The 18,999-nt window shown below is 36.7% G+C and overlaps 2 protein-coding genes across 2 annotated transcripts in view; one reads left to right on the top strand and one right to left on the bottom strand.

Moving 5' to 3' along the window:
* The window catches only part of LOC111867812, a 93,559-nt gene extending 90,723 nt beyond the window's left edge, over window positions 1–2,836 (top strand). The window contains exon 3 of the mRNA XM_023857989.2: window positions 323–2,836. Within this exon, the coding sequence (XP_023713757.1) occupies window positions 323–1,201 (879 nt within the window). The 3' untranslated portion in view covers window positions 1,202–2,836. The remainder of the gene's footprint in view (window positions 1–322) is intronic.
* Window positions 2,837–6,031: 3,195 nt separating this feature from the next.
* LOC111867809 lies at window positions 6,032–18,860 on the bottom strand. The gene is made up of 6 exons (XM_023857981.2): window positions 18,515–18,860; window positions 18,154–18,401; window positions 17,231–17,413; window positions 14,060–14,237; window positions 10,253–10,470; window positions 6,032–9,487 (listed from the first exon to the last, which is right to left on the bottom strand). Exons 1-6 carry the CDS (start codon window positions 18,830–18,832, stop codon window positions 7,660–7,662), a joined length of 2,973 nt encoding a protein of 990 aa, XP_023713749.1. The 5' UTR covers window positions 18,833–18,860; the 3' UTR covers window positions 6,032–7,659.
* Window positions 18,861–18,999: the final 139 nt, after the last annotated feature.

Below are 18,999 nucleotides of genomic sequence, written 5' to 3'. Positions count from 1 at the left end.
ACTACGTACGCTACAGTTTACATATCAACCATACTTATAACATTTCTTTAGTGATATTTTTAATAACTGTGGATAATGCCTTATAAGATATACAATTAGTATTTTATAATCATGTCTAAGTAAATGTAATAATTATTGTTAACATGTGGACTCTATGGCAGCGTATATGCAATCACGATATTTCTGTGGGATTGAAAAGCATCTGCTGTGTAGTAGGAAAATAAGGAAGAAAAACTGCAATAAAGTTCTGATAGAATAACTATTACATTACACCTATTTAACAAGTGCCATTTAAACTAACTTTCTATCAATCTTCTTACAGGAGGAATTAGTAGCAAGAATGAACCAGGAAAGGGCAGACCAATTGAAGTCACTATCTGCACAATTGATTCTATTTGAATCTCGATTATGTCGGAAGCAGAAGGACATCAGTGCCCTATTAATACAGAGGGAAACTGTTATTTTGCGTCAGCAACGTACCATCCAGTTACTGCAGCAGCGACTGTCAGATTCAGGACTTGATGCATCCAATTTGGATCTCCCACATTTTGATTCACCAACTGGCGAGACTAATCTTGACTCACTGAATGACAGTGACAGTGCAGTTATCATGGAGGATAATGTCAGCAATGACCAAGATGTTATGAGCATGTTGCCCCGTTTTCGTTCTGGAATTGATGCTGTCACAGTTGTACGTAGTGTGTCTGATGCCGTTGAACCTGGGAACAAATATTCTGCTATGCGTCGTTCAAACGGTTTTCTCAGACGCCCCGAAATATTAGAGACAGTTTACAGTGTGGAAGAAGATGGAGAAGATGTCGCACCTCAAACTACCTCTGTAGGGACCAAGACTGATTCAAACTGTGAGAGCAGCACTTCTCCTGAGGAACCTATCCCACATTATACAGGAGGTTGGGGGAACAGTGGCCGGTTACAAGGATTGTATGGAAGCTTTGAGAGACTTAATGAGACAACTGAAAGGCACAGACACAGACACTCAGAAGAACCACAACAGAATCAAGTCACAACTTATAACAGAGTGATGAGTAACCATCGATCAGTCACCAAACCCAAGGATGTTAAGTACAAACGCATTAACAAGGCTAAGTCTAAATCATTGGAAGAACTGAGGGGTCGCTTAAGGAACTGGGTGGACAAAGGAAACAAGTTAGCACTGTCACTTGACCAATCATATGCATGATGTTGCAATGTCATCTAATACGTGGAAAAATCTGAATGTGAATTTTGTGGCTGTTATTTTCAGTTAATATATTTCCACATATACTTTTATGGGGTTTTTTGTGCAAAACTAAGCTGAAGTACTAAATATAATGTAGATGTGGCATATAATGCATTCAGAGGCAATCTTGGGACAACTATTTAAAATAAACAGTACTATTTTCTGGGATGTGATGCCATGTACTCCACTACAAGTTCAGCCAGACTACATGGTATCACATCCAAGAAAATTACACTCTTTATAATCACTGTTGTGGGAACCTAAACCCAACATAGTTAGCCTCTACGGGGATGCTACTCTACCTAACATCAACAGATCTGTAAAACTTCAAATCAAGAAAAACAAGCTACTCTGTTTCCTGTCCTTCCCCCTGAGGTGTGAAGAACTTAAAGATGAACTTCTCCTGAATTACAATGGTGACGAACCCTAGATGATAATAATATTTATAGTCACCACAGTGTTATCCTCAAATCCAGCTTCTTAAAATATTCCTTGTGTATATTCAATAAAAATTTTCTGATTGTAATTAATATGGTAAAAGTTTTTGTTCATGGCTTGATCCCTTTAGCTTGGAAGACACTTCCAAGCATATAAAAATACATGTCATCCACAGCCATGTTACCATAAAGAATGCCTGTTCTGAAAGTTTGAAACCAAAATATGTTCAGCATGAGAGAGACCTAAAGGTCCATATTTAACAACACCAAAGTAATGTAAGACAGTGTTCTCCTGTTAAATATTGATAGGAGCATGAAGATATACAAACCACACTTAAGTTAGGAATTGTTTCTAAACAAGATATGTACTCATATGTTGGACTCTTAGTTTTGTTTGAAAGGCAATTATTATTTTTATTCATTATTAAAGACATATTTGGCTGTGTTTACTGGATATACTGTACTCATTCACCTGAAATAAGGTACTGTATATTCTATTATAATTTAGGCTTAAATTAAATATATCTGAATTTTAGAATGTAGATAAATATTAAATATATATTTATGAGAAAGCAAAATAATATATACAAAAATGTATATTGCAAAGTTTAACGATACATGCAATCGTACTGTTAAATTATGTACCCAATAAAATTTGTGATTTTTGTAATGGACATCATGACGAATCTAAAGGAAACACAGGTTTACTATAATATGTATACAGAGAATGTTTGAAACAGAATTTCAGAATAATTATGTTACCATTACTATAAAAAACTGTCAACAATATGCTGTCATTGACCTGAAAAGAGCTCAATGACTCAACAGGTTTAAAATCACAACTGTAAATATAAATGTGATTATCCATGATTATCTACAAACATGTTCCTTAAAAACAATATGTAATTCCATCACTTGTAAACTATTAAACTATATCTCTCCAGAACCAAACTTTTTATGAAACAATCTACAAGTAGTATCATCATTTACTCATTAAATTAATACTATAATTTGTATAACTGGATATGGTTCCTTTATTATCAGAACGGAGCTATGCACATGGCACCAGACACTGCTACATCGCATAAAAAGTAAAGTAAAACTATCCCTGTAACAGGGCGTGAAGGCCCATAGGGTTGTGAAACGTTGAAGGTCCCACATTATCTAGACAGTTGGCTCAAAGATGGCGGTAAGGTTGTCAGCATTACGTGCTGGCCGCGCTTTACTCCCCAAGAAAATCATTTAATTAATTCCTGGTACTCATTTCTGTTAGAGGCTGAGTCGACCCCAGGGCCACAGTGTGGCTAGAAGGATTAGGTCAACTGAAAAAAATCCAATGACCTCATTGGGACTTGAGCCTGTGACTTTCCGGCTTGTAGCATAGTGCCTCAACCAACTACAAAAATGTATTTCCTACCAAGAGTGAATAAATAGTATTTTTGGGTGCAAATCTGAATGGAGTTACATGTTTCTCTTCTAATACTTTCTCTTGGCACAATCCAGACTGTCTGATCTCGAAATTTCAAGATGGTTGGTTGTGGCTAATAAAGAATGTATTCAATAAACTAATGGATGCAGTTATTTAATACCTCTCATCCCAGGAAGATAACCTATTATCATTTAAAGTTAGAATTTTTAAAAATACATGATTCTATCACATTTTTATATCATTAAACTAACAGAAATGAAATTTTGGAACTTATAGATTTAAAATATTTATTATCTCATGTGCCAATCAAATTCCAAAATAATATTCTTGTATCTGACACTAAGAATCAGGCTGTTTGATTTGTATCATCAGAACTGCCACATTCTTGCAGTACACACTCAAGATGAATATTTGATACTATATACATTGTTCATACAGCATGTCAGTGCTGTATAATCTTTAGATACGGACAGCATCATTAATTAAAAAAAGGATAAATAAATTAACACAGTATGTTTTCATGTGATAATGAAGACTTCAAAGGGCACTCTGTATATGAACATAGAGTGCCTCGTTATTACATGCCATGTTTTACAAGATGGATTCTGGGTATCAAAATAAGTAACCCTTCGGACCTTCCTTGAATACTTATAATCATTAGAAGACGTCAGCTCCTCTGACAATATGCTGTAAAATAGACAATTTGGCATTTTCTTTGCATTGCTTGGTGATCATTCAGGTCCACTTGACTTTGAACTTGTGTTGAAGTTTACAATACATCTTCAATCTTTGAATGCCTGACAGTTTATTTTTCATACAGTTTTACTGTCCTTGAATATGAGGGCAATTTCAAGTATCTCGTGTACAAAAGCAAAAATAAAAACAGTAATATCTCTTTTGTTTGTTTCTTCTTATACCACGCACACAACCTATTACACTTAAGGTGTGAGCATAGAAGTTGAAATTCAAATAACTGCAACTTTTTAAGGATGGCTCTCAGCATACATATGATTATTTTTTATTTAATTCTGATGTCCAGATATCATCCTGTAAAATATGGCATGCAATAATGAGACACTTGTATATACATGAAATTTGTTCTTTTATATGAGAGACCTGACTATCTGTTTTGGGTTGCTATATATTGTCTTAAAATCCCATAGTCAAATACAGTGCATAGGCAGTCTAAGATGGTAGGCTCAAAAGTAGGAAAGTTTTCAAATTTGCAAATTTAGAATTTAAATGATATCTCAGCTCATGAAATTCAGTATTTAATTTTATGTCATTGCAGGCTGATTCCAATCTCTTATATTTGTACAGAATGCTATCTTTCAAGGGCTGTGTCATAACTCAGGCAGTTGGTTGGTTTCCAATGCAGTGTCCTGGTTTTGATCCCAGGTAAGGCCATGTGGGATTTGTGATGTACCTAGTAGCACTTGGGTGAGTTTTCTCCCAGTACTTTCGTTTCTCCTGCCAATTCTCATTCCACCAACTGCTTTACTTTCATTAGTCAGCCCATCATGAAAGCTATACAGTACTGATACTGACAGAACTGTTAAATAACCAACTTACAAAAAATCTCTCAGATATTACCAAGGTCAAATTTGGATAACAATATTAATTAATTCTGAAGATATGTAACTTCAAGAAGTAGTCAAAGTTCCAAGAGGTTTTGTAACACAACTATGGGACAGATTAAAAATTATGTAGATGGTTACTTGTCAGTCATGGCTAGGGCAGATTAACAAAAGAAAACTCAAGGTAAAGATTGTTAAAAGGCATTAAACCCTATCTGGCCATCTGTAAACGTACAATTTATTTAATATTAAAAACTGCATTTATCCCACAGGTACATTTAAGGGTTCTATACAATTCTCATAGAGTGAAATTATTTCTCACAACAGCATTACTCATTTGGTCTCTGTTCTTTTTGGCATAGTAGCTCAATTTGTAACTATTACTTAGATAAGCTTCTTGTTTCAGATGCTTTGGAGGTAACTAATTTGTCCTCAGTCACATAATAACACAACACTGAAATGTTCTGTCAGTCAAGAAGTTTATATTTATAACAAATTGGAGTGTACTGACTTCTAAAAAGAATGGTAAAGGTAAAGCTGCCCCTGTGCTTAATTAAACACAATTCAGTGAAGATGCATGGGGGAGTGGAGCTACAGTTCCACACATTCTTAACCTCTGCGCTGGATATACATAGATGAACAGTTTATCACAACACCCTTGTTCAGAGCCAGTTCATATCTTCACTACATATTTTCAAAGAGCATAAAAAATCAGGAATTTAAATAAACCTTAATAATAAGACCTCTTGCACCTTTCAACATAGTGAACATAAAGGTCAGTAATTAAATACAGTTAGCACCTCGTAACTTTAGCGGTGTGGAAAGGTAAACGCTGTTGTGGAGCGTGCAAACCTGTACGCTTTCTGTGGTGACGTTCAGAGCTACTCCGAGCGGAAAGCACTGTCTATGGAGACCAGGAGTAGATACACACTGTACTATATACACCTGACCACACTCAAAGACACTACATTCCAAAGTGGTAGTACCCACGCTGACGTATGCTGATAAAGACTGCTCCCCCAGCTCCATGAGAGATGGTACGACCCCTGTACCATGGCTAGAGTTCCGGGGAACTAACAGTACATGGAATAGGGTTCTTCTTGAGAAGGTGACAGTCACTCAGTTAATCCAGATATTCACTAACTTTTATGAAGTTCACAGGTTCACTGCTGTGTTCATGAGAGCTGAACACTGGATCCTCTCCTGAGCATAACAAATCCAGTCCACACCCTTCCACCAAATTTGTTCCAGGATCCATTTTAATATTACTCATCTATTTATGTCTCCCTCTTTCATGTTTCTAACTAAAATTCTGTATACATTCTGCATTTCTCCCACATGCATTTATATAGCCCATCCACCTCATCCTCCCTGATTAGATCATTCAGCCATATGGTGAAGAATGCTATTAATGATGGCCACAGAATTAAAAATTGCATGGTTTCATTTTTATTTCTGATTTTTTTTTTTTGTAAATTGACCAATTATCAACTGACAATGTCGCAGTGCTTAGAAGTATATTACATATTCATCAAGGACCTACACAGATTTTTAAGACTAAACTACATGTCACGCTGTACAAAGTAGATATGGAAAGATGTTTTATTATGTAAACTAAAAATTCACTTTGATTTGTGCTTGTGTATTGAACCAAATGCTCTTCCTTAGAGACACAGTTCTTGCTAAGAACACTTTCTGTGATCATTCAGTTAAATACACTTATACCAGAATGTAAAAAACATTCATTCTAAAATGAAAAAAAATTATAATGCTGCACAGTTGTTTTAAATATCAGTAAGCTTATAAGAGAATGTGAAAAAAAAAAGTTGATATGGATACCAAATACTATATATTAAACCAAACATACACTGAGCATTTTCCGTCTGTATTTGGTTAAAATATATAAGGTTTTGGAAGCGGGCTCTGCTTCTGTCAACAGGAAAAAGTATGAAATATACTCTGTTTGGTCCATTAAATTGAGCTGATTTTTATCCCCTGATTACCTCAATCTAATGGACCTACCAGTGTGTTTCATATTTTTACCTGATAATGGAAGCAGAGCCACCTTTTGAAACACTGTTTTTAACAAAAAAATGAGATGATTGAAAATGTCCAACATATATAGCAGTTTAGTAACACACATCTGTAACATTTGCAGTTACAATACAAATCACAGCATAACGTGATAGTAAAAACTGATTAGCTCTCATCAAACAAACAGTCACCTCACAAGAATTGAACACAGTTGTAATAAGGCTTCAGGATGGAAATTACTGGTTCCTTGACTCACCATAATATATTAGCATCTTACATTCACTTTTGCAGCCTTAATTTGGTGCAGCTAAGTTACAAAAATAGGAATACTCAGTTTCAGTTTGTTAAAACTTATGGCACTTTGAATACAATAAAGACTAAATTTTAATTTTTGGTCTATGTTAAATCAATGCACCAATTCTAAACCTTATGCTTTCAATAAAATGTGATTCCTCCAAACCTTATTTGTATGTATCTGTAATTCAATCATTTTGTTGAAGCTCTTAAAAAAAATGAAGATGCTGGAGAAAGTGTCGTGTCCCTATGCAAAGTTTCATAAGTATGTGCATGAACAGTCTACCATAAAAAAGGAATTACGAGCATTTTTCAACATTACACATCGTTTGTTCTTTCAAAAGAAGCTGGATTATTTACCAAGTATTAATTACTCTTCTCAAATGCATGTTGACTAACAACAACCACACATGGCCAATAAATAAAGCTTAGTCTTCTTTTCCTCTGCCTCTGCACACCACTTCCTTACAGACAAACTCTTCATTTTTCAGACTGAACACATCCCTTAAACCAGAGTGACATCCTAGTATGTGTACTATTCCGTCTGCAGCCACCCGCTTAAGCTGGTTCCTTGCTTGCGGATTTTTCTTCCCTGAAGATGCCATTCTTCATATTCAGTGGCACATTTCTCACAATATCTCTAAAATATTATGAAAGTCTATATACAACCTTTGAATGTACCTGGTTCTCACCCTCCTCCATGTCAGCCAGCACCACTAATTCATTGTTATCTAAGTCATTTAAGACTCCTTCATTGTCACTCACTTCACTGCTACTTGAACTGGAGGCATCAATGTCATCATTGTCATCGATATCTCCCAACCCTTCATCTGGCAAAAGGAAACCTCCATCACCAACAGGTAGGACAATGTAATTTTGTATGTCACCTCCACCAGGGTTTGCCAGACCCAGTAAATGTAACAACCAATGAGGAAATGGTTCGATATCATCTGGCAAAATGATGTCATTATCATTGTCGAAGTCTTCTGCTGCAGCAAGTAATGGGATTAAATCATCAGCAGGATCAAGAGCTTCAACTGGTTCTTGAGGGGGCTGAATTATGGCTACAGCATTATTCCCTTCTCCATCACGGTTGTTATTTGCAACATCTCCATTCTCAACAACAAGAACCATAGGATCATACAGAGCCTGATGATGATGCTGAAACAAGAGTCCATCATTGTTATCAATGTGATCTCTCTCTTCACTTGATTCAGACTCATAATATTCAGAATCCTCACTGTTTTCTGTTAGGATCTCATCACTTTCTGTAGAGATTTCATCCACTTGTTCAGGAGTTAAGTCCATATCCATGTCTTGCACCGAGAATGAATTTGGATATCCACTATCTACAGCCTTATCATTCTGCTCATCCACACTGCAACTTTCAACTAAACTTCTCTCCTGTGATGATTCCTGTACAGATGAACTAGCACTACAAAAATTCAAAGGCTGGCCGATTACTGCTTGTGAAGTAGAACCGTCTACCGTTTCTTGCTTTAAATGGAGATTCAACAATTCAGCAGATAAACTTTCTTCTGCATGCAAAACCTGGCAGACATTAATCAATTTTTCAGTATTTCTGTTAGAACTAGAATACTGACTTGATAAATTTACATTTGAACTCTTTAACTGGCTAGCCTGGAGCTCCACATGTTGAGAGTTTTGAAGTTTTCCAATTACCTTCCTAGATTCAGAACAGGGACACAAAATGTCCCCCATCTTTTTGTGCTTTTGTGATTTATGATCTGTTAAGGCCTCACTGTTAGAATACTTTTCAAAATCTAAATCAAATTTTTGTGATTCAACATTTACAGCATTAACAGATTTACAATTCTGAATGATTTCTGAAAACTCAAAACCCTCTTTACTGGCACTGTGTCCTACAAATGGGGTAAATGTCTGTTCAGCACTGAGTTCAGGTTCCAAATCTGCAAGTGATCGGATGTCAGTGTTATCTTTACTGTTCAGAGCTGCACTAAAATCATGAGAATGCTGCAAAGTAGACTGTATCAGCTCCTCTGAATTCTTTGCACTCAGGTGACCGCCATCAGAAACAGATATTTCACACTTACCATTTCTGATACACCCACTACACTCCATTAATTCATCTTTTCTAGTTTTACAAGAATCACTTGAATTTCCTATAACATCCTGTAATTCTGTTCTTCCAGCCCATTCCAATTGCATGTCACACTGAGGTTCAATGATGCCACATGACCAATCATCCACACCCTCCACAAAATGAGATGTCACATTGTCATCATACTCATGAAACTCTGACACATCCCAGTTCTCTTCCTTATAATCTGCTACCTGCACCTGCTCATTTGCCATTCCTTCTTCCTGTTCTTCACGGTATAAGAACTCTGATTCATGGGTAGAACTCTCATACTCTCCATAGTATGGATAGACGACAGCTACATCATCTTGCAATTGTCCTGTCACTTGCCAGCCAGCATCTTCCAGAATATTTCTACAGGACAAGAATTCCAACATTTCACAAGAAAAGTTATCACTAAATAAAAATCATATTGTTATCTATCCTGTAACAAAAAAAATGTAATTAAAACACATGAATAATGGCCAGGTTAATACCAGATGAGCTGTACTTTACTCTACAAACTAGAAAAATGGTGATGCCATGAACCTTTGAGGATATGTAGGAACAAATCATATACCACAATCTTGAATATGTATTAGACTAGATCACTAAACAATATGCCACTACTGTACAGACACATCTGTCTCAAACAAAAAATAAAGTAATACTGATATCAGAAATTGTTTCTTGTTTGATGACATATGATCAACAACTGTAATGAATGAATGAATGACTGTATAAGGGGTGGGCCTTCTCAGCCCTTGCACCGTGACCTACAGTGATCTATTGTGCCTTTCAACAACTGTAAGCTAATACATCAAATTGGATATCATAATCACATTAAAAGAAAAGTATATTAAACATATTTTGTACCGGAAAAGCATTATAATATATGATGGTAGTGTAAATGAATGCTATATTTCACAATAAACAGAAGTCAGTCTGTATGTGGTTGGGTTGTATATAACTACAATTACATATCAAGGTTTTCAATCATGCTTTAAAAATAAAAACTACCAGACCTACACAAAAGTATAAGATGAGATTATACAGATTTTTTGTAAGTTTCCTTAAGTATATTCTCCTTTTTAACATAATTTTATTCATGTTTTGTGCACAGTTCCTGTACTGACTTACCGCAGCTCTGATGTTGAATCACAAATATCCACGTGCGGCAGTAGATGCCGCAATGGAATCCGGATGCTCATATCACTACAATACTTCTCATTACTTGCCAACACCCGAATATAGTATTCTGCCTCATGAAGGATTTTCTCCTCATTCGTACGGTTATCAATGTAGAATGGATAGTCATACTTTCTCACAGTGAGATATGTCTCTTCACATTCTTCCACCTTAAGGCACAGAAAAATTCTATTGCTTAAACTGATTTTAAAAGATGACTTGCTGCTAGATCCCAAATTACTAAACCAGTAACGTGCTAAGCAATAAGAAACGCATACAAAATTTGGTCAGGAAACATCAGAGGAATAGACCATTTTCAAGATGCAGGTGTATATGGTTCTGATGGGCTCTGTGAACACAGTAATGAACTTTTGGGGTTCCTCAATTAAAGATGGAGAATTTCTCAGCTAGGTGAAAAACAATAAGCTTCTCAAAAACAATTCTTCCCTCAGTAGTTATGTGTAAAATGTCAGAATGTCAAAACTGTTCACAAACTTAATACACATTCTGTTCATTCTGAATCTAAAATTTAAAGAAAAGCATCTACCATTATAACACCTGTTCTTGCATAAGGAAACCCTCCATTACTATATGTAGGAAAGTAATTCAATTTTGGTCAATACCATACAAGTAGGGCAACCACTTTGTGTGAAATTAAATATTAGTCCTTTCTAAATGTACAAATGATAACTCATTGGAGCAGAGTGGTTTTTGAGAAACTAACAGTCTCTCAGTTAGTCAAGAAATTCCCTGCCTTTTATGGAACCTGAAGGTTCATTATGATGTTCACAACAGCCACAATTTGTATCTATCCTGAGTCAGACGATTCAGTTCACATCCTCTTACTCTCTTTAACATCAATTTCACATTCTTCCCTCTTTGACTAAATCTTCCAAGTGGTCTCTTCCTTCATGCTTTCCAACTAAAATTCTGTACATATTTTTCATGTCCCCCATGCATGCCACATGCCCCATTCATCGCTCAGCCATAATTTTATCATCTAATATCTGACAAGAACAAATTATGAGACACCCCATTATGGTAAACAAATGATAAGAAACTAATTTTATTTTTACTGTCTTCTCACAGAAGATGCACAATTCTTCTTCTACAGCTACTTTCATTTCCGCTCATACTTCGATTTTGGCTATATTTTGGACAACAGCACAAGGGCCACATTCATGTGTGAGTCTTGCTTTCACTAATAGCTGATTGGTAACTTCTATAGCACAACATTCTTTCTTCACACTAACAACCAAACTGACATGTTTGGTTTGACTGTGAAAAGCAGTACCTCCTGGGACATCATACTGTGTAGTACACTCACATGTTCAGTGATGTTTTGGAGGAACATACTGCCTCCATCTTGAGAGCTAAAGAATAAGCCAAGTACGTAGCCAGCAAGGAGGAGGCAGCAAGCAAGCTCTGCTTGTCAGCTGCATATTTTCCTCTAAAACATGGTGAAATTCTACTGACTACATGACACTACATCCCAGAAGATAGTACTCTTGATATATGTTCCTTTATGCCTTCAACCAGAATCATAATCATATCAAATCAGAACCAAACCAATGAATTAATTACGCACAACACAATAGTCATTAGGTTTACTACACCTAAGAAAATACATAAAACAGAACATTAACGAGCCCATAAAACTGCCAATAAAATAATATGATCAGGGCTGGGAAACCTTTTGCAGCCTGTGGGCCAAAATGAGAATGATGATGATGATCAAAGAAGTTGGCTCAAGGGGTAAATGCTCTTGACTTATATTCAGGATATGCCAAGTTCAAAGCTGGACCACCAACTATCCTGACTGAGATTTATCATTGTTTTCCATGGACTCTGAAAGTAGATGTTGCAACAGTACCTCAGGCAAGGCCACCGCTGCTTCCTTCCATATCCTTTTCAAGTCATTATTCATTATCATTCTATCATCTGACATCATACAGTCTGAGGTACTGACAGCATCATTAAACAAACCATAAATAAAATATCAATGATACTGTGACGTGGATGGCGCAATGGGAAGTAGGGGTCACGTGAACTCTGTGGTCTGCAAGTGACATCACATACCCCCACCCCTTCCATTACCACACAATGCTTGGTAAATACCCCCTCCGCCAGCGGTGATGTGGCAGCGCTTCCCCTGCGGTGACGTAACATGGGACACCGCGGTTGCTATGCAGCAATAAACAACTCTTGGCAGTGTTGTCCAGCAATGCCTTTGTAAACACAGCAGGGAGTCTGGGCAACGACTGTTACTAGGCAATCGGTAAACACGATGTTACGCAACAGTGGTCCCTATTACATAACTGTTTTCTGTGTTGTCCATACCGAGGCTACACTGCGCAAGGGCATAAATTTTACTTGTCATTTTAATTAATTTACACTAACAATTTTTATATTAAGAACTGATATGGCTATACAGAACTAATATTTGTGTGGTAGCTTAAAGTGAAAAAATAAACATGTTTATATTGCTCAACTTCACCAGTCCTCTACTTCCAATAAAATCAAATGCAGGCACAGAAAACTGAAATCTATTATGTTGGCTATATCACATTGAACCGATACTTCTCCCGTCTTCACCCGACCACCACCAAGCATCGGTCAAGTCGGGAGCGGTTCGTCGTCTCTGGCCCTCGCGTCATGTTTACAATGCTCCCTAAGATCATCGTGGGAAACCAAGCTCGCAGAGGAGAATCATTGTAGAAGTCAATGACAGACCCACAAAATAACAATAACAATGTTTAATAAACATAAAAACAAGTAATGACAAAAATACACAAAAAATACATATATAAATAGAATAAGCCTGGCTGAGTGTCTGCACTCTACATTAATCCGCACCTCGCGGCATCAACTCAACAACCTGCCCAGTGGCATTTGAATACAAGTCCCTTCCTAGTCACATGCGGCATCAAAACAAATACACTGAATAACTAACTTGAACTGGTCCGCCACAGGCGGCATCAAAAAATTACATGTCTATATAACACAGGCTAAGCAAACCTCACTCACAGGTGGCCTCAAGAAAATAATATATATATTTATACAAAAAACTAACTCTCGTATCGCCGCCACGCCATCGCCCCGATAGCTGGTGACTATAAACCCCAACGTCTGCGGCCAGACCCAGAGTATGCCGAAACGCAATTTTGAAACAACACCCCTCTGAATTGAAATTTAGAAAATATTCCTGGCTGGTCAGCAGACGTGCTTACCCAAGTGGATCCACTTATCAGACTAACCCTCTTCTCCCAAACATACTTCTTTCCTAGACATGGGTAGAAAGGGTGGGAAAATCACGTGGTATTGGGGAAGAGGAGGAGGGGGTAAGTTCTAGGACCTCGGGCGAAGGGTAGCGTGAGAGATATGGCTGGAAGCCATTACGTCACGGAAGGAGCCATTGCTTTAGCACGGCTCAACATAACAAAACAAAGCTAAAACATCTTTGGACAGAATAAACTGTATTTCATCAAATTATGACATTAAATCAAAACTTACAACACTAGTGTAAAAAGTTAAATTTCACATTGTGGCATGTTATCTGTCAAAATGCTTTAAATCAAATATTATCAGAGAATGAACAGTGCTTCAGCATCCCATAAACTTCAGCCTCTACTGTTTGGTATATTGTTGTATTTGACAGTGAAACAAAATGCATATATATAGTACTAGCACACAACAGGCTACATCCTTTAAAGATTTTCCTCTATTATTTCTATTGTTACATACAGAAGAGCTGTGTACCTCCAGATCTTGATGGTGGGATGCCAAGTGTATAAGAGGAGTAGGGGTGTAATGAGATAACTTAACAAACACAGCCATCTGACTACAGCAACCATGTTCTTCAGTTCCTTTTGGTCCCTGACCAACACCACAGAATTTAACAGTATATGCTGGATATCGTGTTGTGATGTTAGTTGCCCTTAAAAACAATCAATACAAGAACATTTTTGGTACGAATCTGAAAAAACATGCAAGTCACAGAGTAACTGATCAAACTTCTGCTATTTCACACGAATATTTTTCTGCATATTATCATTCTGAATTTCATTCACAAGAAGCAGAAACAACATACCAGTCACTCTGAGTAGGCAAACTGAAAACAAGTCGTTTGAGCTGTTCCTGTATTCTGACACAAACTTGGAGAAAATTTTAACACAATAAAAGAAATTCTCATCTACGTGGGACACAAACCTGCATCTCATGACTGATATAAAAATGTTCTTCCCAGTTGAGCTAAGAGACCAAACACCTCACATAAGTACCTGCCTTGTCAACAGATGTGAATTTAGTCCTTGTTAGTTATTAGCCATCTTACATGTAACTTGCTTGTTAAAACCTTTAATAGTTTTAAAGTTTAAAATCTCTTCTACATCACTGGTATATACGCACTACAAGTTTTGGTCAGGACTGGTCATCTTCAGGTGTCTCTAGAAATGCAGATGAAATTGCTGTACTTTGGTCCGTAAGTTCAATTTTCGAGACAAGCCCTCGTCTATGCGCTCATGTGTCCTGTGGTGCTGGCTAGTTCCTCTTATTGTTTCATGTGTACCTGTAACAGCTAATAACTAACAAGGAATAAATAAGTGATGTGCAACAGGATGCTACAATACAATATAATGTGAACCAATGTTCTACCCAACAAGAATCCTGTACATATATACAGAGGGGTTCAAAAAATGTACCCACTCTTTGATAGTCAATATCTCTGGAACAAAATGACATGTAGTTACCATTCTTGCGCGGAGAGAGAGTCATTGTATGCGTTTGAAGTGACCACCATCAGCAGCTAAACAGCGTCGATGCCGCCGAAATGCTGAGCGAACTACGGCTGTCAGTGTGTCCGATGTGATGACTGCACATGATGCTTCGATGGTTTCTCGTAGCACGTTCAGTGTAGCTGGCTTTTGTCAATAAACTTCATCCTTCAAAGTTCCTCAAAGGTAGAAGTCGAGAGGTGTTAGGTCTAGAGACTGTGGTGGGTACTCAATAGCACCTCTTCGACCTATCCATCGTCCAGGTAGAGTGCCATCCAAGTATGTCCTGACTTTGCAGCCTTCAGAATTCATCGTACACTTGATCGGCTTACTTCACTTTCATGTGTACACTGATTCACAGATTTTTGCAGTGATCGTGTAAAGTGTTGCAACACCACAGCAATGGAAGCTGGACTTGTTACTATCCGTGGTCACCCATTTCTTTGCTTATGCACATCATGAACAGTACTGTCGGCTTCAAATTTATCCCAAATACGGGTAACTGTTCGACATGTTGGTGGCACAATTCCAAACTCATTCTGCCATTGTCGTTGTACCTCTTTAATGTTTTCATACTTCCAGTACCACTTCAATACAGCCTTGTGTTGCTCAAAGAACAACATTTCAAACATTGCTGCTGCTGTCTTCTGCTGGCATGATACTCACATGACTCATGTGACCTTCTACATCTGTTGACAAAACATTACACTACACTACTGCACAAGAATTGTAATTACATGTCATTTTGTTCCAAAGATATTGACTATCAGAGTGAGTACATTTTTTTGGAGCCCCATGTGTATATACACATACTGATGTAGTTCAGAAACTTAAAGAGATATGATTAAATTGAGTTTTACAGCCATAAGCACTTTAGAACTGTGAACGTGTAAACAGTTAAGGTATTAAACTTGAATTTGGCTTCAAATTTCAAACAAGATTTCAAAATTCTGTCTTATTTTGTTTACTAGGATTGGGAATGTTGCAAATTAATCTCTTGGCACATTTCCAGTTGTTTCATAGCCTACTATTATTGAACACATAAAAGGGTTTAATTTGTATTCAGAAAGTATATTTGGTTAAAATATATGATTTTCTTCATTGCTCTGGGTGGGTTTCCCTGCCCCTTCAAGCCAATTCCATAACAAGACTTTAAATTAGGCCACCAAATCACTGACAATTCATAATTCACAATCAGTCTACTATTTATTGTCCTATGTCAAGTGAATTCAGTAGCTGATACCAACCTAACAGAACATCTTGATCTCTAAATCACAAGTATCAGTACACTGTTGGGCCCGTGTTCTCGTGTATGTGTTTTAATTATTTAATGATGAAGAGACAGTGGCAATCATGATGTGAAGATTTCATAACAGGTGAAATGACTTACATCATTAGTGTGTACATTCATAATGTTTTGGCTGAAGTGGCCATAAGCCTCATCAATATAAAAAAGTAAAAAAGTCAAAGTAAGTTGATGCCCCAAAGTATGAACCTGTTATCCATTGAAAGAAACTGATTCTGTTGCACTCACCTGTTAAATTGGATGTCATGTGTTCAATCCACAATCTAAATTGCTACAGTGGTCTATCACATATATTCTCACTGAGATCCAAGACCTGGCATTGCTCAAATCTTGGTTATCAATACTAAACTAAATATATACCATCTGACAGCTAATTATCTTATAACATACAAACCTGGGGCAGGTTTTCCCCCCCGAGTACTTCGGTTTCCCCTGCCAATCCTCATTCCATCAAATCTCCATAGGCATTACCACCAGTAAAGGTACAATAGGACATATGGAGGATTTAAGACCACAGAAACTGTTTTCAAGACTAATTATACTGTCATATTATTATCTCTGTATTACTATATTATTATTATTATTATCATTTATTATAATTTGGCATACTATTTCTGTATTATTATATTCTTATTACTATTTAGTATTAGTATTAATATTAATCTTTGACTTGTCCCATATCATGTATAATGATTCATGGATGAAATAAAATTGAATTGAATTTGAAATATAAAAACAATGCATTTTCAAAAATGTATTTTGCTTTACTGGAAAGGCACTTAACATATTTTCAAATGTTACTGGGGATAAATAATATATAAATAAGATGTAATACTTAACAAGAAGTCATACCAATCTTCGAACTGAACTCGTGACCATTCAAATTTGTGGTCAGGATGCCTGAACCCAGTGAAATTTGGGAAAAGCACATTGAAGTCCAAATTTGGTGTTGTAAAGATGCTGATAAGTGGCTGAATGAAACCAAATACAGTGTGGGGTACAGCTTCAAGTGTATCAGGATACAGATGCTCTATCCTGAAAAATAAATTCTAGTCCTTAGATTCTGGCAGCTGGAATTTAATGTGTGACTTCAACTTTCAGGACTAGTCCACATTAAATACTGAAGGTTTTTCAATATTTCAGTAAACCTTCTAGTAGCCACCTTCAGAGTTAATGCCTTTGGGAAGTTCTGGTTGCTTTTATATATTTCTTGTAGTGGATAGTGTGTCAATGAAGCCACAACTGAATGAACAGAGGAGCAGGATACTGATCAATAGGAAGAAATCACAAAACTGAACCACCATCATCCAACAATTACTGAACTCCCTTTCCTATCGTTATGGATAAAAAGAGAATAATAGGTATTCTATCACTTTCTGTCCTAAGCACAGAGTAGTTGAATAATTTTTTCCCACCTCTTCTAAAGATCATCTGATCACCAGGACTTTTTCACCACCTTTTTTTACTAACCATATGGTTCCTCTCTATTGGTTAGCATCTTCTCTATTTGTCCAGTCATGGCTTCACCTCTGATACAACACCTAAGACAAGAGCTAGATAACACATGCCAACAACTCTCACCAAAATCACTAACCATGAAAATGGCTATGGCAAAGTTTGCTGAAATGTTGAAAAAACCTTCAGTATTCAATGAGGCCTAATCCTACAAGCAAAAATCGCAATGACAAATGTTTTGTTAAGTTTCATTAACCATTACAATGTAACAGCCAATGCAGTAGACATTATCAACTTCTACATTTTGATAGTTTACTTACAATTCAATGCATATTACTGCATCTGTTCCCAATAAGCGAGGGTCCTTATCTGCAATACTTCCAGCAAAAACATGAACTGTTAAAGGCTCTTGTCGATTATCCAAATAGTCGGCCTTAAGGGGAGCTGCTCGACAGCAATAGTAATCCAACATTTCACGGTCAATATCAATTGTCATCAACTCTTGCAATCCGGGAATGTGCTTTATGTAGGGAAAGAGCCCAAATTCACCACATCCGAAGTCCACAACCTAAAAGTGTCACTACATATTACACTATGTAACACTCTTAACGCCAACAGGCTATGCTACCAATATTGCTTCACTAGTATCAAGATTAGTCAGTGTGAGAAAAACAAACCTACCTTTTTAATTTTTCCATGCCACCTTTCATCTTGTAATATGTTTTTCACTGCTAAGTATCTCTGAACATAAACCGGAGGAAAAAACCGTATACCTAACCCCGGTTCAAATTCAGCCTCACTGGTGATGTCAATATTAAGAATAAAATATGAATTTGTCTCCTGTTCACCACTAACATCTTCAGCCTTACTAAAAATCGATTTAGAAATTACCGTCAGAATACATCTTGTCACTATACACAACGTATGGAACAACAATATCATTTCGATACAAAACCTACAACTTACAAACTTTCCTCCATACTTAACATCGCTCAACATGCCTTCAAATAAGGGAAATTGTCAGTTTCGCCAACATTCTTCACTCGTGGTTTCGAAATGGATTTATAGCGAGCATTCTTGTAAATATCTACTGTAACCAGTTACGTTACTTTTTTTTTTTTTTTTTTTTTACTTTTCAGTTGCAGTAAATAATGTACAACAGATTA

The sequence above is a fragment of the Cryptotermes secundus genome, unplaced genomic scaffold, assembly GCF_002891405.2.
Source record: "Cryptotermes secundus unplaced genomic scaffold, Csec_1.0 scaffold953, whole genome shotgun sequence".
Classification (NCBI taxonomy): domain Eukaryota; kingdom Metazoa; phylum Arthropoda; class Insecta; order Blattodea; family Kalotermitidae; genus Cryptotermes; species Cryptotermes secundus.
The sequence above is the reverse complement of the archived record's forward strand: the minus strand, read 5'-3'. Positions and strand labels throughout refer to the sequence as shown.